General features: G+C 51.5%; 4 protein-coding genes across 4 annotated transcripts; 3 read left to right on the top strand and 1 right to left on the bottom strand.

Annotated features, from left to right (window-relative positions):
* The first annotated feature begins 53 nt into the window (after nucleotides 1-53).
* On the top strand, nucleotides 54-8,363 carry TGME49_286620 (S1 RNA binding domain-containing protein). Its single transcript, XM_018781992.1, has 7 exons — nucleotides 54-2,844; nucleotides 3,342-4,413; nucleotides 4,913-5,344; nucleotides 5,656-5,909; nucleotides 6,701-6,820; nucleotides 7,250-7,519; nucleotides 7,858-8,363. The coding sequence occupies exons 1-7, from the start codon at nucleotides 751-753 to the stop codon at nucleotides 8,185-8,187; spliced, it is 4,572 nt and encodes a 1,523-aa protein (XP_018637774.1). The 5' UTR covers nucleotides 54-750; the 3' UTR covers nucleotides 8,188-8,363.
* A 1,540-nt stretch (nucleotides 8,364-9,903) lies between these two features.
* On the bottom strand, nucleotides 9,904-11,986 carry TGME49_286630 (redoxin domain-containing protein). The gene has a single exon (XM_002369248.2). It carries the CDS (start codon nucleotides 11,082-11,084, stop codon nucleotides 10,206-10,208), a length of 879 nt encoding a protein of 292 aa, XP_002369289.1. The 5' UTR covers nucleotides 11,085-11,986; the 3' UTR covers nucleotides 9,904-10,205.
* A 329-nt stretch (nucleotides 11,987-12,315) lies between these two features.
* Nucleotides 12,316-19,514, top strand: TGME49_286640 (GTPase). Its single transcript, XM_018781993.1, has 14 exons — nucleotides 12,316-13,449; nucleotides 13,656-13,749; nucleotides 13,978-14,075; nucleotides 14,652-14,742; nucleotides 15,348-15,420; nucleotides 16,031-16,092; nucleotides 16,601-16,668; nucleotides 16,873-16,987; nucleotides 17,439-17,602; nucleotides 17,770-17,822; nucleotides 18,024-18,147; nucleotides 18,334-18,377; nucleotides 18,584-18,686; nucleotides 18,791-19,514. The coding sequence occupies exons 1-14, from the start codon at nucleotides 12,931-12,933 to the stop codon at nucleotides 18,959-18,961; spliced, it is 1,779 nt and encodes a 592-aa protein (XP_018637773.1). The 5' UTR covers nucleotides 12,316-12,930; the 3' UTR covers nucleotides 18,962-19,514.
* Nucleotides 19,515-21,748: 2,234 nt separating this feature from the next.
* Nucleotides 21,749-23,368, top strand: TGME49_286650 (hypothetical protein). Its single transcript, XM_002369250.2, has one exon. The coding sequence runs from the start codon at nucleotides 22,036-22,038 to the stop codon at nucleotides 22,591-22,593; it is 558 nt and encodes a 185-aa protein (XP_002369291.1). The 5' UTR covers nucleotides 21,749-22,035; the 3' UTR covers nucleotides 22,594-23,368.
* The last annotated feature ends 534 nt before the right edge of the window (nucleotides 23,369-23,902 follow it).

Raw genomic sequence — 23,902 nt, 5'->3', positions numbered from 1 at the left:
TCGTTTAGGTCTGCAGCCTTCGTCGCCCTGTGCTGCAGTTCGCTTTTTTCTCAATCGAGTGGATATCGGAGCTGAGACAGTCCTCTGTTCGGCAGTTGTCTTACCCGTTTGCGGAAGGTGCTTCCTGGAAGCCCAGGCACACTGAGCAACACTAGTCAGGTGGTGCAGCACACATTTTGCGAGTTCCTTTTCCGGAGCCACACTTTCTTTCTCCAGTACGTCACTCTAAGCGCGGAAAACTAATTTCTTAGTAAATTTCTCACTCGTGTGTGCATGCCGTGGTCCGCCTTCCGCGACGGCAGTCGTCGTGTATCACGTTCGCATAACAAGCATGTTCGATACCAAGTTGCCCCGCCAGCAAGCCCCAGATATTTACGAAACACACCCAACGAGATGCACACTGGCCAGAAAGCCGCCTTGACACTGATCGTTGGTGTGTGTTTGCGTGTCTCTTGGCAGCTTCATCAACGAGTGGTGGCTCTTCATGACAATGGATTTTCGCACGAGACACGCCTGTTTGCTCGATGAATTTGAGCTGTGCTTCTCTCCCGATCAGGTGTTATGAACTGCGTCCTGGAGCGCGAAGTAGTTGTTTTTTCCATACAGGGTTTAACCATCGGCCTTTAGTATGGGCCCTCAGTGCACGGTACTGAATATCCCCAGAAGCCGAATTGCAATTTCGCGGCGTGACTGCCCCCTTTCCTGTGCTTTGGAACTCTACCCTCAGTCTCAGTGGCTGTATGCTTCCTGATGGGCGCCTCTGTTGACTGCTACGCTGTATCTCGACTCTTTTTCCTCTCCTTCGTCGCTGCACTTGTGGTTTCCGGCTGCGGGAGTGTGGTCTTCCCAGTCAGAGGTCGCGTGTTGTCTCAAAATTGGAACTTCGCGGGTCCCCCCCACGCCCACTTTGAGGCTGATCATGGTCGCCATGTGGCGCTCTGCTCTTCCAGTGCCGGTCTCAAGAATGCAGACCATTCGAAGGCCTTGCACATGACCTCGCACTCGGCGCTTCTAGGCTTCCAGCCGAAAGCCAGTTTTTGCTCATCTGCTGTTCCGGCCATTCCTCAGATATCCGGGCGCCGGCTGCCCTCGGCGGCAGAGACTTTCTGCCGGTGTTTATCCATTTTCGTTTCTTTCTTTGGGTCCCGCTGCTTTCAGAGCAGCTCCGCTTTTCGAGCAAGACCCAGCGCGTTTGCGTACCTGCATGCGCCTGCTGGCCGGCTTCTGCGTCTGCGATGGCTGTTGCGTGCAAGTTCCCAAAGGGCTTCCCTGTGCTCTCCTCTCAGGAACTGCGGATTCGATAGGCAGTCTGCGATCTCTTGGAAAGACAATCGTGAACAGCTGCACAGGCTTGCCCTGTCGAGAGTGTGCGCTGAGACGACAAGCCGTGATGGCGACTCAGACGGGACAGGGGATCCGCACGGGACTTCCCCCTCGTGTGACACAAGACGGGAAGACCATAATCTGAACGATTTTGGAGGGTCTTTTGCAGAAGAGAGCAGTGAACCCTCTATGCCAGAGCCGGATAGCTCGTCTGACCAGGCACGGAAGATCGGAGGCCCTGCCTTTTCCACTCAAACGGACGGCTCAACCAATTCGAATGAACCCGATGGCATTTTGCAGGTTTCATCTCCAGTGACTTCTGCTTCTGCGTGCCGACCGGTTTTTTCTCCCCGCGTGTATATGCCGATTCCTGAGATTGTCGCGCCTCCTGGCCGGGCCTATCCGTTTCCTCTGCCTCAGTTGTCGTCGAGAATTACTGGAGTTCCGGATGCGCCGAAGTCGACAAAGCACGGGCATGCGGAAGACCTCTCCTCTCGCTCCTGCTCTCCGGCGTCTCTCCCTCGCCCCTCGTACCTGCGGCTGCTTCCGCACTACCCGCGAATTGATCCGCCACCGGTAGACGACGGTTTGCTGGAGGAAATTTTCTCGGCCGTGTCTCGGGAGGAACTCCACACTTCTCTGGAGAAGTTGCAGGACTCAAAGTACATCGAGTGGCTTCTTACGCCGCACAGGTATCGCGACACGGAGGGCTTCCTGGCTGCAACTGACCCGGACACACTGCGAGCGCGTTTCCCCCGCGTGTACACACATCACAGAGAACAGCTGGATCGCTGGCTTGAGGGCCTTCGTCGTCAGCCGAGCAGGTCCGTGCGCCTGCCCGCACTCACTCAGGAGGAAAAAGACAGGCTTTTGACGCTAAAGGTCCCAAAGCGCTTCCTTGCCAGGCGCCCTGAAATACTGGAGAAGCCTGTCAAGGCTCTGAAGTGGAAAGAAGGGGTCCTCGCGGCTGACCGCGATCTCATCGACGCAGGTGGCCCAGGCGGATTTGTGAGGAATCTCGAGGTCGAGGCGTGGGCGGCGCTTTTCCCGGTCGACGACGAAGGACACAGCCCTCCAACAGGCGCCGACGCAGCCAGGAGGAGACTTGAACTAGCTACCAGGCTGCAGATCCGCGAGTGGCAAGAAGAACGAAGGGCCATGGAGGAGGCAGCTGGGCAGAGGCTGCAACGGCAGGGCGGCGGGAATATAGGAGGGAATCACAGTGACGAACACCAAGCAACACAATCGTCAAAGGAAGGAGAAAGCAAGAGCCAAGCGACAGACGAGCACTTTCGGGACTCCCTGCGAACCGCGCCAAGCGCAACTTCGCGCGACAACGAGGAAGGAAAGGAACTACGGATGAGTGCCCGTGTTCGAGAAGCCGCAGAAGCGCTGGCGAAACAGCAAATGCTAGCGAGCATGGGCCTTCCGTCCTCCGTCCAGGCGCTCATAGCTCGATACGGACACATCACGCCGGACAGTCCAACTATGGCGGCTCCAGAAGCGAGGAGTGCCTTGCAGGTAATTATGCGAATGTACTGCATTGTACAGTGGCAGCATGCGCTACCAAAATGGTGGGCGTACTTGCCGTTCATTTAACGTGGAGGTCATTTGGACTCGGATGTGCAAATGTGAGCAAATGATGAGACATCTAGATCTCTTTGCTGTCGGAAACATAAAAAAGCCAACTGTTCGATATTTTTGCAGAAAATAGTGCACTGTATTTCTGTCGAAACAAAGGTAAAATGCGCCGTAACGGCAAGTTGAAGCTTCGCAAGATACGTTTGCGTCGTGGCTCGCTGCTCTCCCTAAAAATGGAACGCGCGTTGACTGACAACATCTGCAACATCCGTACCATGCCATTTTCGCTACTGTTCAATATCGCTAAGGACGCGACGCGTGCCCGCCTCCAAACACCTTGCTTCTCCCCTCGAAACCGTCGCTCAGTCTCTGTTTCTTGTTCACCGTTTGTGTCCATTGAGGGTCTGTCGCATGCTTGATCTGCAATGTGCGCTCAGCTCCTGCAGCGTGCGGTGGTTGACTCGGAGACGTTTTTGCTCGGCCGCCTCCACCGCGGTTTGCAGTCTGAAGAAGATATTCAAGTGGTTCGAAACATTGTTCAAACGTACCGCGAGAGACACGCAGCTCATGGCCGACCGCCGCCGAGAACTGGACACCCCGTGGAGTTCACCCCGGCGATGTTCCAAGACTGGGAAGAGGCAGAAACCTACAAAGAGGTGCTGGCAGTTGCGACAGAAGCGACAAAGAGGCGGCTGGAAGCCGCTCTCACGGTGGTGGAACGAGCAAAGGGGAAGGAGGGAGACGAGGGCTCGAGGAAGACGGGCGACGGAGCAAGGCAGGAAACAAAGTCAAAGGGGACTTTGTTGTATGAAGCTGGCACAGAAAAAGATAAACGGAGAGAATACCCGACACGAGCGAAGTGCGGTGAAGGGGGACGCCCTGATGCGCTCCCCGTTCCCGCACGGCTTCTTCAGGGGGCTGCAGCTGCTGCGAAAGGCGGTATCGGCGCGAGGGCTCTGGAGGCAGTTCAATGGGTGCTCGGCGAAGAAATCCGGAAGGAGCAGCTCAGACGGGATAACGAGGAGTACCACTCGATGGTGAGCGCGATGGAACACAACGTGAAGCGCGCACGCGACGAACGCGAACGAGAGTTAATGCGCCGTGATGAGGACCTCAACCTGCAGGAGCTGAGGGAACAAAAAACTGCGCAAACGAAACCAGACGGAACCAATGGCTCAGGAGACCGCAGCAGCCTGGGAACGCGCCAGGGGCAACGTCAGTCCCGTGCTGAGAAAGAACCCACAGGAGACCAGAAGTCTCTAGATGGACGTCAGGCTCTGCCCACTCACGAGGAGGTGGCTGTGGACAGGCTGAGGAAGCTCTCCAAAGACTTGGGAGAAGCATCAGGCCTATATTATGAGTTCGACATCGAAACGCAAGGACGGGACCCTTCTGGTGATTCAAAGGTTTCAGACGGCAGCGAAGCCACGCAAGATGCGGGCAGAGACACAAAGCCTGTTTCAGCTTCGACCTCGGTCGTCCAGTCGCGTGGTGCCAGCGAAGGAACAGGTAGGCAAGACGCGTCAGCTTCTTTCGCGTTGCAGCCGCAGATGTAGGCCACTATTCGGAAGAACACGATTCCGTAAACACAGGTTGAGCGGCTGCTACCATGTGCTGTAACAGTGCAATAAGCGACAGTTTCGTCTGCACATCGCAGACCGCCAGTTGTGTTCTTTCTGTGTCAGCTTAAATGCCAGGCTTTGAGAATACCCGCGTACTTTGATTCAAGATTCTAGCGTTCGGGAATGAGCGTCTGGTTCTAGTTCTGTGACAGAAGCTCCAGCCGCTTTTCGATTAGCTGGTCTGCTTCTCGTAAAACCAACTGAGTCTGCCAGAACGGTGATTGGCAGTGAGTGAAGAAGTGCTGGGTGGACTGCGCCACTGCCGCAGTGTGTGGTGACCCGCAGTCGCGCACATGTTGTGTCTGCGTATCGCTACTTGCCATTACATAATTGTTTTTGACACTGCCCTGTGAGACTGCCTTTCTTGTTTGGTAAAAATTTTCCAGACGGCAGGCCTCTCGATGCGTCTGCGGCTTCTCGTCCGGTCGGTGATATTTTCGCCGAGATGGAGGAAGCGATGCGAGCAGAATGGAAGAGGCGCCTGGGGTACCCTTTCCTCAAGCTCTATCCCGGGCAGCTCGTTAAAGGCAAAGTGGTGAAGGTGACGCCTTCGTTTGCCTACGTCCACGTTGGGTACGTGTGCGAGGGAGAACTGCGGCTTGATGAGGTGCTTCTGGAGGAGGAGGAGCCCCCCAAAAACGGCCTGAAAGCTTTCTTCTCGGTCGGGGACGATGTTTTCTGCGAAGTCATCAAGGTTGGAGACTCAGAGCTGGTTCTCTCGCTGCAGACTCTGCGGCGAATCGCCGCCTGGGAGCAACTCCTCGCGCTCCAAAGGGAGGACAGGGCTCTGAAGGCCACGGTGCTTCATGCGCATAAAGGTAAGCAGAATCCGGATAAAAACGAAATGGTGCAACGTTTCACAGAACCTGTTAGTCCTCCTGCTTGTCTTTCAGCTAGTCTGTGTTATCTACCGAGTGGCTTATCTCAACTTGCCATGGTGTCTCATGCTTCTGAAATGACCAACTGCAGATGGAGCGCGACTGGCACCCGCGTTTGGTTTCTCCTCCGGTCGGATTCGCGAAAGCTTGTGCCTGTATTTGCGCGAAAGTTAGCAATTCTACGTCGCTGAAGGTGCCGAGTTTTGTCGCGACGGCCGTCCGTTGCCATGATTCCATGCGTGTATTTTTAGGCGGCCTGGTTGTTCGCGTGCTCGGACTCCGAGGATTTCTACCTGTGTCGCAACTGCCCAGTTTCGTGAAGCCCAGTTCCCAGCTAGTGGGGGCGCAGCTGCGAGTTGCGCTGCTGCAGGCCGATGTCGAAAAACAGAGACTTCTTGTCAGCAGCCGCATTGTGCATATTCGCGAGCAGATGAAACGCGTGAAGCCAGACCAAGTTGTGGAAGGAGAAGTTGTTTCAATCCACCCCTTCGGCGTCATGGTGCAGGTGAGCGAAAACACTCAGTGAGAGACAGATAAGATCGCATGTTGCCTGCACGGAAGGAGCCTCGGCGGCGAGAGAGTTCCAGAGTGAGACGCTTCGAACCTGTTGGGTTGAGAAGGATCACCGTGGAGAATGGGTACCTCCAGTATCGGTGCCTCCTCTTGGACACTGTTTTCTGGTACTGTTGGTTATTCCTATGATCCCGTGACGGTTTCGAAGCAGTTACGGACAGATTTCGCTTTTGTGGTGTGCACTGACGCCTATCGTCGCGTCTGCGCAATAAGGGAGGCTCTCGTTGCACGCGCGCGGAAGGCAGTCACGAGAAATTGCGGTTCAGGCCTAGCAAGAGACATGAAAGACTTCAAGCTCGGAATGCGGCAATAATAGCTCAGATGTCTGTCCACGAAAGAGACACGCGCCAGAAAGGGTTGGAAGACCACTTCGGTCCGTGTAACGAGTAGTTTACCAAAATGACATCGCATCGGACTGTCTTCGTGTGTAGTTGATATCTGTTGAACGCCTTCTGGCTTGTGTCGTGTCTTCGCTAGCTCTCTCGGGCGAGAGAGTCGTCCCAGGTATGCGCTACGCACGTTTCCGAGTTCCATTTTACTCCTTCGGAGGTGGCGTCGCTCATATGCTAGCAAGCTATCTCGATGCTACACTGCCGTCACGGCTAGGTTTGCGAGACAGCAGTGCGTTGGGGAGAAGGGTGTCCAAGGTACATAGAGCACTAAGCTTGACGTAACAACTTTGCAAATGGTTGAGGCACCTGACTGTCCAAACTCTGTGTTCAGTTCGGCGAGTGTCGCGGCCTGCTTCATCTCAGCGAGGTCTCTGCCGCACGCGTGGAAAGACTGGAGGATGTTCTTCCTCTTGGATCCCGAGTCCGAGCTCTCGTCCTTCACTACGACAAAGTATAGACAAACTGAAACAATCTTAAAAACACGCCGTACCTGGCTGCCAGGTTGTGTTTGGTAAAGGGGTGACACTTTGCCGGCAGCGGTTGCTGGAAAGTGTCCTTATGTCTCGTGACACGCCACCTGTCTTTATTCACTCTTAGCCGCACGAGTTTCCGTATGGTACTTCGAACGCAAGGTCGCTGGAGTTAGGGAATCCCGTGTGTTTCGTTCGTTACTTCTCCATGTAGTGCCGTTCAAGGGGGAGGAAAACAAACGAAACGAATAAGGACGTTTCCAGTGAGAAATCCACTTCGATTTTGAAATAGAAGACCAATGGTTACAGAATAATTGCATGAGGGGATCTTCTACGATGCAGGTAGTCACACTCATTGATGCCACTTGATAGCAACTTCTCGTGCCCTCCGTGTGTTTGTCTACTCACAGCCCACCGGCAAAATAGCTCTTACGACGAAGCTTTTGGAGCGGTACCCGGGCGAGATGGTGAGGGACTCTCAAGCCGTTTATGCCGCTGCCATGCACACCGCCGAAACGTACGCTGTGAGGAAGCGCGAAGAGAAGGCGGCCCGGCGTCAGGCCGCTCACCAGTTAATCGCCGCGCTCGGTTTGGACCCCACTGCAGCTCTGGGGCCTGCAGGGGAACAAGCATCTGTCGGAAGCGACGAGGAAGACGAGCACATTGACACAAGTTATGCAGTACGTCTAGTTCATCCTACGGAGAAAAAACTTTCTAAGGCACAAGTGCAGCTGCATAGACAGTTCACGATGCCAGCCTCAGCGGGTCGCACTATCGTTCACCGGCGAAGTGTGTCGGAGGGCAGAGGTGGCGAGGCATGCGCAACTGGTATCAGTGTACCGCGAAGCATTTCTAGGAGTTTCCTGTCTTATTGATGCCTCGATGCAGAAATAATGCCGCATGCATGCGGATGCGAAAGACGAAATGTAGAAGGCTTTTTAAACGCAACTCGACGTTGAACTAAATGTTTGAACAAACGTAAAGTGTGCTGTTGTATGATTGTTCACTGTTTCTGCAGCGCAACTACGTCTCAGATCAGTCTGGAGGCCCACATGCTTTGTGGAAAGGCATTGGCGATGACGACAGCAAGGTGATGACATTGCTGTCCCGGAAGCTTCTTGAGAAGGCAGCAGCCAGACGTCGAAAGAGCAGCGGAAGCCGGGGGAAAAGCAAGAACTTCGGTGACGATGGAGAGGAGGACGGCGCGTCTGGAATTGAACTTTTCCGCACAGAAAGAGAGAAAGTTCTGGAAGCTGTAAAGGCATCAGGCATCCAGCTCAAGGGGGCGTGGAATGTGCCTTCTGTGTTCGAAGCGGAGTGGGAAACGGACGAGTGGCTCTTCGAGTAGAGGATGCCGGGAGCTACAGCGAAACCATGATCCAGAAACTGCGTGTGCCATCACACACATTGTTGCCCAAGCCAAGAGGACAACCATGCTTTCCGTCCACCATTTCGTAGTTACGAGAGTCTTCTAGGTGAAAACGCAATGAGAGACCTATCCGAGTTGCCAGTGCTTAAATATGGAAAATGTAATACTTGTGTCGCAACGCGACACAAGTATTGCATGCTGGTCCATAACACGTGGTCGGAGGCATTGCACAGTACGGCTTTACATTCCGTCAAAACCACAATGATACTGCTATAGCAGGATGCCGGTGTACAAGTAGTAAAAATGTTTAGGCACAAGAGCACCACCGAGAACACCGGTGACATCGGTCCGAGGCGAACCGTGACGGCAGGCGCTTGGACGGAATGCGGCGATTGTTGCCAGACTGAACGGGGACACAAAGCGGATAATTTTAGGCAGAAAAGGAACACACTACCACACGAGAATCGAAAAATGGAGGATGGACCCGGCACCGCGTATCCGGTATGCGCGAAACGCCGCAAACATAGCTTTCAAAGTCGTGTCATTTCGAACGAACATGGTGTTTGCGTTCACATCAACTACGAATTATCTTACTTCTGAAGCAGCAACTGTTCAGAAAGAGTGATGTTTACATACACTTTTTTTAAAAAAAAAATTCGGTTTACCATACCCCTTTGTCGTAGCCAGACGCATCGGCCGCAAGGTCTGCAGCCTGCATACTCAGAATATGTGGATCATCTCGCATTGGGGGAGCTTTTAGTGGTTTCTCCGCTAGTAAAGATGAATGGCTACCGTGTCAGATCCTGACTCCTGAACTCAGGCTTGCAGCGCCTACTTTACACGGTGTAGAAGTGACAACGTCGACAGCCTGTGCGGTTTAACCATTCCTGTCCGGGAGCATTTCAGGGTACCTGGGTGGGGGTTGTGCACATACCCTCTGTCTTGCCAACAGAATACGACTTCAAAGCAACGGGAATCGCAAATTCAGTAAGACCAGACGTGGTATCATCGGATGTCAGCTGGGTCACAAGGAATTTTGACCGCTTTATTTGAAACCCAATGCGAAGGCTCCGGTGCTGCCGTTCACGAGAGCTAGCAACGCGCTTTCTGCTGTCACTCTTGCACCTCAATTCCTGCCCTAGAAAGAACTTCTTAGTACCGAGAAGGCATCGTATCAGATTCATTGATTCGGCTGAGGCACAAGTTCCGTCTAACTTTCAGCGGGTTACTCGTGCACACTCTGTCGCCCGTCGAGCGGTGCGAGATGCACTGGCATCGTTGACCAGCACTAAAGTAGGCGAAGTTGGGTTGGGGCTTCATGGTAATAGGGGAGGTGCTGACGGGAGTGGTGTGTGCTGCTTAAGCCAGTGTTGTTTTCGTGACACACACGCTTCTCAAACGTTAACAAATATATTCACGAGAGTATTTGCTGATGGAGAGCACCCCACTGAGCGTAACAGCGTGACCAATCGCCAGGGAGAATTCAGGGTGATCCATGTGGACGGGGTGCGCTGGAGCTGCGGCCTACACAACCTGCTAAAGCGCCTGTGACATTAAACCAGGGTACCCTGTTGCGCTCCGTTAGGGTACTTTCAGCATTAAAACGCATTTGCAGTTTTTTCGTTTTATGTCGGGAATTGCTTGCGTACTTGACACCCAACCCAGCGCTCGAGTTAAAAGATCTAGTGATTAGCTGCGTAGCAAACAGGGAAGACGACTCATGCGCTAGATTGTGTCAGCGCCACAAAAGATCTTTCACAGATGGACAGTGAGTGCGACTCATCAGATGCCTGCTACATAGGTTACCTCAGAATTCAGAGGGTCCACGTGTTTCAAAAACGATTGGTTGGAGACGCTGAGTGGAGCCCACAACGAACCAAGGTCTGGCGACACCGGTTATCCTAGCAAGTCTCCACATGGCGACTTTCAAAACAAGCAGTAGGTCACAGAGTAGGAAGCAAGAGTTCAGCTGCTACAAGGAGGCATTCTCACCGTTTTCATGCGCCCTTTACATCAGCAGAATCACGCAGATACTTAAGCACGCTTGCAACGTCCGACGCAACGAAGGGATCGTCTTCCGCGTCATCGCGCTTCTCCGGTTCCACCAGCAGCTTCTCAATGGTGCCGTTACGGACCACCATGGCGTATCTCCAGGATCGCGGGCCGAACCCGAGGTTGGTTTTATCCACTAGCATGCCCATCTTTGAGGTGAAACAGCCGTTGCCGTCCGGAATCATCTTAACATGCTTCACATTCAAGCTGGAAGCCCAGGCGTTCATTACGAAGGTGTCGTTGACAGAGAGGCAGTAAACCTCGTCAATCCCGAGGGCACGGATAGCATCATACTCTTTGTCGAAATCAGGCAGGTGCCGGGATGAGCAGGTAGGTGTAAACGCTCCGGGAAGGCTGAAAATGACAACTCTTTTGTTCTTGAACATTGTGGTGGACTCGAGTTCTGCCCACGTCATTCCTCCCTCCGGCGCCGCAGCACGAACCTTCCAGACACACTCTGGCGCTGGGTCTCCTTCACTGAGTGTCTTCGTTTTTGCGAAGGCGAGAGATCTAGACCCAAGGGCTGATGCTGCCTTCAGAGCGCTCGAAGAGAAAACACTAGCTGGCCCGCCTGATACTGAGGAGCACATGCCGCCTGATGACGCTGCTGAGCCGAGTGGGACGCTTCCCACAGCCTTTGTGCCAATGACGAAGGAGAAAGAACCTGCAGGCAAGTTCCCTAGAAGAACGGTGGCAAGGAGTGCAACAGTTGCCATCGTTGCTGTACAGCACAACGCCTTCGCCATTGTTTTTGTCATCAGTAGAAACTTCGTCTGTTTGAAACCGGCAGAATGTGAAAAGAAACGATACACACGTTTGTTCATTCGACGTGTCCTACAGGATTCCTCGGTGTGGCGGCACTGGAGCGAGAGTTGTATGGCACCAGCCTCGGAGTTTCGCGGACCACACACACACACACTGGCTGCAGATTTCAGGAAAGCCGACAGATATGGACATGCCCAAGCTGCTCAGGAAAAAGGTAGAGATGTGTCTAGTTACTTTGGAATGAACACAAAGACACATTGGAGGTCGGCCACAGTTTCAGTGACGCAAGGAACTGTGTGTGGCGGAACGTGAGTACTAAGATTTGCCGAAGCTTGTGGCGCAAAGCGACACAGAACCGTGAATACGGCTTCACTTGTTGCACACACCGTGCTATAATCACGTCTTCGTTTGTGTTGGAAATACACCTGAAAATATATTGATTTGGCCTTCGCATTAGCCAGAAATGGCGACTTTGCATAAGCGAAACACAAACGGGGGCTCCGGCGGCCGCAGTGGTCACCGTCTTCTGCTGCGCCAGCAGCCGTCATCCCCTGCCGGTGTGCCAAGCCTGGATCCCTCCGAATTACGGCCGCATGCAACCCGGGAAGCAATCACCTCAAATAGTGACCTGAATGCCAGGAAAGACTGATGAACTTTACCAGAAATGTAAGCGATTTACTTGCGACTGTCGCCACATCTACACGTGAGAATGGTAGGTCGCTCATCGAGGCGACCTTGGTTCGAACCCGTCGACGATATCCCGGGGCTACGGGAACATAAAAGCCTAACTGCCTCGAAAGACATAGCCGCAGTGATTCTCACTACTTGACTGAGGCACATCTTTTTGCGGTGACAAGTAACCGCACGCACACTCTCAACGAGGTCTTTCCGAGACAGTGAAGGTCTATCACACCACACACATTCCAGCACAAGACGTCACAGTGTGGCGGGCTGGCGTGGGTTCTCCTCAACAGGGCGAGCTATTTGACAGTGGGCCGCAGCAGGCAAGGAGTTCTAAAAATCTATCACACAAATTCCCAGTGTAGACTATGGAACGGTTCAGCTACAAATGATCCCGTGGTGAACAACTGCCTATACGCAATTGCAGTGTCCACACAAGAAGCGGAAAGCCTACGAGAACCCCAACGGAGTCATTCACGGACGTCGTCAGCATGCCACATTTCCCGTGCATGCAGGCTCAGTTGGTCTTCCTGACTTCAAGACATGTGAGTCGCCATATGCTCCTTCGAGACTTAATAACCATGAGTTTTCTTGTGTGATTATGCTCATGAGATGCCGATTCATCTTTTTATTGACCGGGCTGACTGTCGTGTAGTTGTGCAGACTAGTCGCAGTGTCGATGCCTTCTAATCCCTGTCCCCTCGGTGTGGTTTGTCTTTCTTCGTCTTCCCCATTGTGTACGACGACTACTCACTTTTTGCACAGCAACTCTGTTCAACAGTTCTTCCTGTATGAATCCTCTCAACAGTGGAATTTGTGACGGAGCTAATCACTGAGGGACGCTTGATACTTCGTCAGTGGTGCTGTGCCGGTAGCATCGACGCTTACCAAGGACGATTCAACGACGCTGCTCCAAATACGACCGCAGGGAGCAGTTTGCCTCCCGATCGTGAGCATTTGCCGACAGGACTAGCCTGTATTCTTTGCTCCGATTCCTTTCTCCCAGTTTTTCAAAGGTGCGACTACGTTGTATGAGAAGTCAACGCTGCCGTCTGGAACCTGTGGGGGGTTTTCACAGTCGGAATTCCGTTGCCGGTGCTGACCTCGCTTTTTGTTGTGATACCTTCGTGCATCTCCTCATTTGCGATCGAACAACCTTGGATTCAGTAACTCCAGCGAGCACGTCTGTTCTCAAATTCTAATGAGGAGAACCTGTTCGTTCTCATGGAGCTGTTGATCCAGCGAGCTCAGCCTTTGCTGACATGTCGCTGCAGCAGAATAGACCAGCTTCCTGTGCGAATAAGCCAAAGCTTATTCCACTGCAGCATCACACAACGTGGAACAAGTATTTCCAGAATTGGAGCAACATGTTCGCTGCCGTCTGACAGTAACCCGTCGCCGTCTTCGGCGACGAATGTCCCGCTCTGCCACATATGTCGCAGAAACATCGTCTTGAGCGTAACCTCTTGCCGCTCTCAAAAGTTCTTCTCCAAACGTAGTGGAACCCGTCCTCCTTGCTGTGAGGTCGCGGGCCATGATGTCTACGAAGGCATTCGGCGGGTGGGGGGGCAACCAGCTAGCACTACTCCCAGTCTTGCGCGAAGAGCGGGTGAATATTCAAGATTACCCCAGTCATTGATGACCAGGTTTGCGGTTCAGCCAGGGGGAAATGCCGAAGATAAGCGACAGCATTCTGGCGAACTACATCCTCGGTCGTTTTCCATCATGAGCAGATATAGAAAAGTGAGCTCAAATGCTTCAGGAAAGCACCATTCATCATCTGCATGACTGCCAGACAATGTTCCGTATTTCGTGCATGATGCAGAAGAAACTTCATGAAGAGGGACAAACGTTATTCGCCAGTATCAGGGTAATCTATCGACGCAACAGTCCCATCGTCAGAAGATGCTCCCTGTCTTTTTCACGTCTGCTTCCGTGGTGTCTTTCAGATCCGACCAGTTGGTGCCGAGAGTGTGGATGTCGCTGCCGCGAGCGATGACGTGGAGGCACCTAATGCAGACGATAGCTCATTTGGAAATGCAGGTGAGGAGGCTTTGCCGACTTGAGAAAACGGGATCGGCGGTCTGGGATGGCAATGACGACAAACGGCTGTGACGTGTCAGTGTCACGTATCAGTCAGTAGCTTTACAGGTCAAATGACCCCAGGATGTGCTGGGCTTTTGAGCCCGTGGTATCGTACAGCCGCCTTGGACTCCTGAGTCCCCATGTCTCCTGCTTGTTCGTTTTTTGTCTACCGTTTTTACGCTGCAGAACAAAAACCTTTCCAGACCGCCTCTGGTCGCGACCGTCATCGCCTCAATCCCATACACGGCCCCGGCAGTATAACAAGAGGAGCAGTACCTCTCGAGGTTCGTGCACGCATATTTCTTCGAGTAAACAAACACCTCGTTTCCTCTTCGTTTCTCTCCTGTAGTCCCTGTGGTTTGACATAGGCGGATTTTCTCTATCGCATTTTTTGTGACTGTTGCTCCTCGTGCTTCTCTTGTAACAGCTGATTGCTTTTGCTTGTAAGCAAAATTAACTAAGTATTATTTCATACCGAAGTGCGCGGATGTGACCATCTAGTGCCCTTGGCAAAAGATAGCGGAAGCTTTTGTTCAGGTGGCGAATAGCCGAACACATAAACGCCATGTTCATGTACAGAGGACTAAGCACGACTTCTTCCGCAGAGAGTCGTTATCAAAAAAAATCCATCAGTGTATGCACGTGGTGCTCCGTTACAACCACTGCTACAGTTGCCAGTGGGAAGTATGGCTGCGGTGTTTCTGCCGGCGCGATGCCTGCGACATCATGTTAGCAGTGGTGATCGGTACGTGCCCACCTGCAACTTCTCCGTACTACAAAACAATAGACACGTCCGGCGATCCGAATCAGAGGCACCCTGCTCTATCAGTCACCACTTTTTTTCTGGCGCGGAACATCAGGCACAGTTCAGTAGCTGGGAACCCCCTCCGCAGCCGGAAAGTGGATGCGCCAAGTCACTTCGGATAGCGCTCATCGGTCCTCCTAACGCAGGTAGAGTTTTTTCTACGCAGTTCTCTGTCCGTTGTGGCATTTCACTTGCTACTCACATCGTCGCGCGCCTGAAGCTCCAGGAGTCGATCCCGGTTGCATCCCTGGACGATGTCCGCCGTCATCGCAGACGTGATCGTTGAAGCAGAAATTTGGGTGAAATTATGTTGGTCAAATAAGTTTCACCGTGATTCATACTTCATTGGCGTGTTGATGACATCGAAACAGACAAATCACCGGTTTTGCATGGAACTACGTCTATTTGGTGAATTATAAAATGGCTCCACGTCGCGGCAGCTTTCCCCGGGCGTGAACATGGCTGCATTTCAGAAAAATGAAACGGGGCATTTGTTTCCGTGATGGTCGAAGTGGAGTTTGCGAATCGATAGCACCAGTGTGTGTGATGATCGTGGAGTGTGTTTGTGACCATGAAGTGACACGCCCAACAGCGGAATGATGGTCAGCCGGAGTCTATGCTTACCACATTGGCGCTAACTATACCGAGTCACTGAATGGAGTCCAGATCATGTCAGGTGAAGGTATGTAGTGTTACAGAGGCCCGGGAGTGTGAGAACGCCTGCTAACTGATACCGATTGTGTCATTTCAGGGAAGAGCTCTTTACTCAATGCGCTTCTCGGCCAGAAGCTCAGTGCGGTATCACCGAAGGTGAACACAACGCGGTACGGTGAAAATCGTTTTTTTCAGGGGCTTTAGCATAATTGGTATGACAGTCGTTGGGGCTTACGCGCGCTCCATGCCCACCCACCTGTTTTTCCTCTTCATTCGGTGAGCTCATGCTTTCCATATGGCAGGTGTTAATACGCGCGATGCTTCGGACGGCCCCTCAACGCACTAAGCTGTGACAAGCGTGCGATTCGTTGTGTCAGTTGTATTGCACCGTTGCTCACACAGTTTCGTCTTTGATGTTACATTTTTGATGTGGCCATGCTTACGGGGAAGAAATCGAGGGGGCAAGCGCTGTCACCACGTGACGTTACCTTGCGCCCGGATGAGGCGCTGTCACCGACAGTCGTTTGTGTATCACAAAGAACTGCACGGCCTCAGATGTTTATTTCGGGACTTATATGCAATAATGCGTCTCACACACTCCCCGCATGCCTCTCGCGAGTTAGGCGTGGCCCCTCTTTCGAATGAAGCGGTGTATATGCGTACCTGAACGGCAAGAAAGCTAGGTCACACGCGTGGCTACCAGGTCATCCCACTGCCTATAAATGGCATACGCTCCACAGTTCATGTAGGAAGTGGAAAGATACTACTGTCTCTTCTCAGGAGCGAGATTCGAGGTATTATAACGCAAGACGATACCCAGCTGGTCTTTCTCGATGTGCCAGGTACGAACTCTTTCCACAATGAAGTTACCTCACACAAAAGCAGCGGTGTAGAAATTATGACGCAGCTCTTCTCTTTGCAGGTATGTGTGGACACCGCCGTCCTACAGTGTGCAATCAGTCACCGCAGAGGCGCAGGCTCTGACGATATATATGCTAATGTGTAATAGTCAGCTTTTTACGTGCACTGGCTACCGTGGAGAGCCACTGTGTGAATTCGAGAGGTGAAGCAATTTGCAAACAGGTGAATATACGCGACCACAATTTATTTTATTTAAGAATAGGACGTATTCTTGCCGTGGGAAGGAAATTGTTCACTTCCTGTATTTGTCATACTCACGAGAATCCGATAAATTAGCAGAAAAATGCTCTCTTCAGTAAGTCCACGAGGTTTTCGTCTCCGAAGGGGGGTGAGCACATTCCACGTGCTTGTGGGTAATGCGGAACGTTGACGATAGCTCCGGGAGGCAGGTAGGGTACGTATCGAGTTTCTATTTCACTGTATCTGCAGGCATCGTCGAATCGCATCGCAATAAAAAGTTTTGTCGCGAGCTGGTCAGCACCGCGTGGAGAGGCTTTGTAAGTCGTCTGTTGTTGTGAGCATCATCAACCGGATTTTCCTGGAAAGAACTGAACTGCCGCGTTTTCAGCATGGGTTCTGCTACAGGTGCCTTTTCGTCATTGCAGTTAGAGGGTTGTAAACTTTAGATAATTTCCCTTCAATTTATGCAATAAGGCCAAGCAAGCAAAACAGAAGGCAATACTTTTTATTTTGGCTTCCAGGAGGACGCAGATGTTGCTTTGTTAGTCATCGACGCGGTCAAACGGCCTACGCAGGAAGTGTTCAACATCGTCACGACTATTGCACCGAAGCCTTCACTTATTCGTCGTGCATTCGGTGAGATTCTGTGGTGTGCTTTACACTTTGTGAATATACACGTCTGGGAAGAGTTCATTCCTTCTGTCCTAGAAGTCAGCGAACACCCGCTAGAGCAAAGGGGAGACAGGGCTAAGGAGTGTCAGTATACGGATAAACCGCTGATGGTGCTTCGCCATTATATATGCGGGCGTGGTTCAGTCCTCCTCTTGTTGTTGTCGACAGCTTTAGCGTGCGGGATTTGAGTGGCGCATTATCCGGACACGTATTTATCGATCCGGGCGCTGGGTTTGGTGCCCGCCACCATCGCATTGGGGAATCAAATTTCAGTACCAAAAAGCACTTCTTGAATGTGTGGGAAACAACAGTGCTTTGCCCAGAGCGACAGAATTGGTTCTCAGAGTCTCTCTGTTGTGCACAACCGTTCCAAGACACTTTGAGAGGCAATATTTATGGTTCTCCTGTGACACAGACTCGACGCTCGCCACGACTCCCTCACCGATTACTCAAACAGAAGTGGGGGACGCAGTTGGTCTACCTGCCCACAGACAAGGAAAAGACTTGGACGAGGTCGACGACGGAAAGCAGATCGACGTGAACGCGAGGGGCATACCGGTATTTCTGTGCATAAACAAGGTAGGAAATCGTGCGACCAAATCTTGATCGTTTTGGTACAGCAGTAAGCCCAGCCAAACTTTTACGCAAGGTCGTCACCTCGATGATGTCCACCTAGTGAAACCGAAGAAAGAGGGCAAGTGTATTTGCTTCGTCCAGTGATGTCATCTGTGTTGTTGATTCTTCAGGTCGATTTGGCCTCGCACCCCAAATGGGTGTATGCACGGGCGAAAGAATTCCAGTACGTTGTGAGCACCAAGCATTCCCGAGTCATGCTTGCATAGGTCCATTTGCTGAGTGGAAGTTTGAGTTCGTGTGAATGGTAGTAATAAATTCCGCTTGTTCCCTGTGGGGAAGCCCGTTCCGATGAGAGGAATCTGCGGCCATGTTGCTGTTACGGAAGCAGTCATCAAAGAGCGTTTCTTGATACATTGCACTGCAGGGCCCATGGACACTTCGAGAAAATTTTCCACCTGTCGGCGAAAAACTCCCGCGGACTGCAGCCTCTGTTGGATCATCTTGTTTCACGGGCAAAGCGGAGCGTATGGGCGTATCCACCGGAAATGGTACGTGTACTCCAGTGTGTCAGTAGTGCCCACCTTTATGCGTAGTTCTTCTCAGCGGATGTTCGTTTGCAGAGAGATAGGCACTGTCGTGAGTGTGACTGCTGCCTGTTACAGCAGATTTGTTTCCCCTAATATCTTCACCCAGTCAACGCTTGCTTGCTGTTGTGCTCATTATTTGTCGTGTAGAAAACAACTCTGCCGAAGGTGCAGCAGGTGGCGGAGCTTATAAAGTAAGTGGGGCAGATATTTTAAGCGCTAGAAGCTGTCGGCCTGTCTGCAAGTCAGTGTGTGAGAGCTGAATCACACTGAGACGATCACAGAAAATGATGTGAAAGACAGCTTGGCCTTTGGGCAGGCTATAAGGCGCCATTGAGTCTACAATCCACCTGTGGTCAGCAAATTAATTCATGCAGTTCCTCTTGTGTCTTGTCTTCAGGACGTATCTCTTTTGCTGGTTCAATAAAGATGTTCCTTACCGAATCGAGCAGCAGACTATCGGATGGACACCACGTTTCGATGGGTCGCTTATCATCGAACAAGTGAGGCACTTTCAATTGCCCTTCGTTCAGGCAGGCTCTCCTTGACTTGTTCTGCCGGTTGCTAAATTTATTGTTCAACGTTTGCTGAGCTTTGCTGTTTTCAGGAACTTCTAGTGAAGGATGATAAAGTGGCGAAAATGGTGTGTGGCGTTCGCAATCGCTTGCTGTTCCAGCTGCGACGAAATGTATCTCATAATCTGGAGTACAATTGGGGTCAGAAGGTGATTCTCTATATTCATGTCAAAGCACTGCGACAGCGTTCAACTCCAACTTAGGTCCGGGTGTAGTCTGCTTGATGGGTTGGCACCATTTCAGAAATTTGGACACCTTCCGAACCTGAGGGCGGTCCAGCACGAGTTGAAGTTGAACAACAGGTGCACGAATCACAATGACATCTTTTGTACACACTGAGCTCTTCGGAGTTGAGGGTAATGTTTTGGTCATCGATGTCGGCACAAGCACGGACCTCAGGTGTGACTGTATGCCTGAGTAATATCGGTCATGTGTACACTTTTCAGGTGTCTGTCGGTGCGACGGTACCCTCGACGAACTCTCGTGAAGGGACGTCGACCAAGGACACCAAATATATTGTCCCTATTCGCTGCGCGTGCAGGTGTTTTTGTCTCAGAACACACTGCCTCTTGTATAGATTCAGATTATTTACCATCGTTCCGACGTACTACAATTAGTTAATGGAAAGCGGAATCTTCTGTCAGCAGATTACCAGAGAACGTATGTCACGAGCAGTGTCGTGGGTATTTTGCTGATGCGTGCAACGATGCTAGAGTTCACCCAGCACTGGTTCAAAGATGACGTGGCTGAGGCAAGCGATGGATAAACGCGTGACTGCTCCGTAAGCACCCCCGCACGCCGTACGACACGCCAGTAAGCGTCGAGAGAACTACGCTTTGCTCTGATTTCAAATTGAATAGTCTCCAGCACCAAATTGTTAACGTGTTTGTGTCACCGCAAGCGTCATGCAAGACTTGTCAGGTGCCACCGAAAGTGATACGGATAGGAGCGGCTATAGCTGTGCAAACCATTTGCGACAACAATGCACCTGAGTTATGGTAGAGATAGCTTACCACAACACGGCACAATATGGTGCCCTTGCAGCGTCTCTTAATCAACTTTTATCGTCAGTGATTTGTTTCGGAAAACTCTCGGGGTCTCTTGACACAGCCGAGTGATTCGCTGGGGCTGGGCGAACCGATTTTTCACCATGGAGTTTTTACTTGCCTTGCTCCGGAAGCGAGGGGAAGGCAGGTAGATATTTCGAGCGTAATCGCAGTATCCGAACGGAAACTGCCTCACGTTAATTGATGGTGTGTCTGTACACCGGAATCAGTCGGTTGGTGGCTCGCAGGCTACGATAGTTGTTGACAGGTACCCTGGTTCAGATGCAAAATAAACCGTCTATCTCTTCGAAATGTGGAAACTTCTTCTTCTGGTTGCGGCCGTAGGGCAAGTCCATGATAATAGCTCAGCGTCCTCGGTAACAAACGGTTTTAAACAAACGGGTGCTCCATTCCATTTTCAGAAGACGGCAGTTATCCCTGAGCGTAGGACTGAGGATAATGATACTGTGTGGTGGCCGGCTAAAGGGAGGCCTCCGAAACTGCGCAAGCCCGCTCACGCGTCAGTATTGATAGCTTTTCTCCCCATGTCATATTGGGAATGATCTCTGTTTTCCATCTATTCCAGGCGTCTGCCACCAACCGGCTTCATGCACACAGTAGTGTCATTTCCAAACCCGTTCACGGATCCAGGGAAGTGTGTTTCCTTCGAAAAGTTAGTTCACCACTGTCTCCACACACTGGAGCACTAAATTATCCAAAGACTGCAGCGTATCCCACGCATGGGTCTGCGATCCTGACAAGTTGCTCAACCCCAACGAGCAAGCTGACCTTGAGGCGGAACTCATGAGACTTCGCGACATCACAGAACACTCTTGTGGTCCCAAGAAACCTCAATTTTACCAAGTTAGACGTCTCCAGTGACAAGGATGTGTCAGGGTCACACTTGTGTCATGTTGTAGGCAGCAGTGGCAGTGGCCATGGACATTGTCGTGCCAGAGAACCAAACGCCACAAGAGGCGACTGACCACTTTGCGCAAACACTCCTGAGGCCAGTGTGCAGTTCAGTTCAGCAACCCGAGCACGAAAAAGAGCAACGCCCCTTTTCAGGCAGTGGGGAGTTGGCAACAGGGGATGCCATGATGGAATACTCCTTTTTTACGTGAAAAATCTCGGCACATCATCTCTAGCAACGCGCGGTACGTCTCGACGGGCTAGTGTGGCAGTTGGGCGCAGAGATGTTTCCTTGCAGAAGCCGTCGACAAGCGTGTCTCCAGCGACGAGTTCAAACTCCAGCTTCGCCACCACATCCATTCAACATACCTCGTGACTGGATCAGTTGCTGCAGCTCTCAAATCTGGAGTCGGCCTTGTAACATCGCACCTGCCCGTGGCCAGACCAGGTGAATATCGCTATCTATGATGGCGACTCAGAAAACACTGGGGAAACACGAATCTTCAGGAATAGGGGTGATTGGCCGGATTCTGATATTGCTGTTCGCAGTGTACGCCCTCTCTGTTGTAGCTGTTTACTTCCTTCTCACTACCGTCCTCACAAAACGATATGCATCGGAGGAGTGATGCGGGCAGTGTTGTCAAGCTTAGGCACAATAGGCGTATTCTTCAGCACGTCAAAAGCCTTTGTGCAGAAGTCACAGGGTGAATAATCGAGCAGACTTGGGCACAAGCGTGCGAGTGTTTTTGAGAACCCTGAGCTACCGAAACCCGCTGGCGCTGCTATGAAACCTGGTCGGTAGCCCAATGGAGCAGCTGCCTGCCTGTACATCATTTGCCTTCCCCACTTCTTCAAATCGAAGCAGCTTCACCTGGCATTGTCACTTTTAGGCTAGCTTTGACAGAGGTCGCACCAAGATGCGGAACACGAACCTTCATTTATGAGCGAAAATCACGTCGCGTGCAACACAGTCACCCCATCGTGTCGGATGCGTTGCTGGTAGCGTGCATGCACAGTTCTGTGCCATCAGCGCGCTAGGTTGTAGCACGGCGGCGCCTTAGTTTGAATTGCTTCTAAATCACCATGAACGTGTTGTTTTTTGAACTCAGACGAGATGCATACAGACCGAAGTATGCAAATAACGCGTTGTGAACCCAAGAGACGCTCGTGAAGGGTGCGCTGGGCGCCTGAAGTTGTGATGACACTCATGCATACATCTCTAGGATTCTGTCTTGTCATCTGACATGTGTTTGGATTCGTTGTATCACCCCTAATAACTCTTCCGAATCACAAAATATCTATCAATATATTTGAATAGGATGATGCAGCTGTGCTTCGATAGTCGCTGGGGTCAGAGATGTACCCGCTGGGCAGCGCCTGTTCACTATAGCCACGTGGTGGCAACGTGTGCAAGCTCCGTTGCTGCCACAAACGAGATGTCCGTCTCGGAGGAAGCGGGTATAAACCTGAACAAAATTTACTTAAAGGTGCTTGTCAATACAGGTGTTCGAACAGTCGGAGCGGTAGTGCTGTCAGCTGTACCGGCAATGCTATGTCTCCGGAGCCCAGGCGCCCGAATGTTCTTCGTCGGAGCAACAGGGGGAGCAGTTGGTGGATGGAATCTGCACATCGCAGACACAATTCTGAAAGATCCTTTGAAGCACAAGAATGCCATTCCGAAGGCGGCAACAGTTGCTGAATGTGCGGAGGAGTTGCGGCGTGAATATTACGAGGCTCTGCGACGAGGATTCGACTTTAACAGGCTGTCAAAGGGACTAGAGTGGATGAAAGACAGCCTTATTAACGTGTGGAAGACTACTTTGTCGTCGTCATCTACGACAACTCCAGGCGGCAATCAGGACACGAAGAGAGAATGAAGAGCTTCACGTAGAGTAGAAGGGAGGTGAAACTCAGGTGATTTTTTGCATTCTAGTAACTATTACGAAACTCGAGTACTGCATCAGCGTCTTGACTGTCGGTTAGAGTAGCGTCAAATCAACAGACAGTGTCATTCTGCACTTTTTCCCGATCGATTCTAGCACGAGTCCATGCCTCCGGTCAACCACATCGAAAACTGCTTGTAATTGGGTGTTTACAGGGAGGCATCCAAGACAAAGCCACTGCAGTGAGGGTCCCTGCAGAATTCCTTCAATACTTTTTTTGTTTTCTAGACACTGTCCGAAAGTAGCCTTCTCACTAAGTGTCACCGTGAATAAATATTGTGTCAGTGAGTGTTGTTCGGCGGCTATACTTTCGATCCGCAGTGGTTGGTCGCGGGTGGAGTCTTCCTAGACTAACCAGAACTAACGCTCTTTGGCAAGGATATATCTTTGTACACAGGCTTGTTTATCTGCGAGCATAGGTTGAAACTGGGTTCCATTTTTCGAATGAGTGCCATGTTAACCCCCCAAGTCCTGTTCGGTACACTTCGTGTGCGGGCCCCAGCATTACAGTCAAACCATGTGAAGCGCAGTGGTTTCCTAAGAACTTTCTTCTCCGTCAGCCATAACAAATAGTGAAACAAGTGTACATTTGTTTCGTCATAACGAAAAAAGGATGACGGGTGCGTGGACCAAACGCTGTTTTCCCCGTGAAGAACGCTGTGCGACAAGAGTCGAAACCTGAACACGTTGGAAGATCCGGTGCTTTTTCTCTCGTAGGAAAGGAAGAATTCCAACACCGGGTTTGAACAGCCAAACTGCCCGCATTCAGCCAATGCAAGCACGCGTTGTTGGGGGTGCCACAGTGCTGCCAGGTGTATCCATGTCACGAGTAACGAACGTGACTGCCCTTCAGTTTTGATACGGCGAGCAAACACACCGACCAGTTGTCATTTATCCGATACGCGGCCACAGTTGTACGCACTTGCTGATTTGGATAGCATTTACCAAGTTTCTTAGGACAGCCGTGCAATCAATGCTGCCAGTCATGATGACACCAACGACGACAGTGGAGGAAGAAAGAAGCTGGAAATTTCACTGAATATTGCAGTCTTGTCTTTTTTATGTTCGAGTTGACTGCTCCTATTTGCCATCTTCCTTGGTCTTCGTCGACCTCCCTTTGGAGAGAGAAAAAAAACGCGAGAGCCGGGAGGGCTGCTTTTCTTGTAGAGGCCTTGGTGGAGAAGTACTGTTGTCTTTGTTCTCGTTCTCTGAGTCGAAAAACGAAAAAGGGATCACGTCCGGA

The sequence above is a fragment of the Toxoplasma gondii genome, chromosome V (assembly GCF_000006565.2).
Source record: "Toxoplasma gondii ME49 chromosome V, whole genome shotgun sequence".
NCBI classification, from domain to species: Eukaryota; Apicomplexa; class Conoidasida; order Eucoccidiorida; family Sarcocystidae; genus Toxoplasma; species Toxoplasma gondii.
Note: the sequence above shows the minus strand (reverse complement) of the source record. Positions and strands in the feature narration are given on the sequence as shown.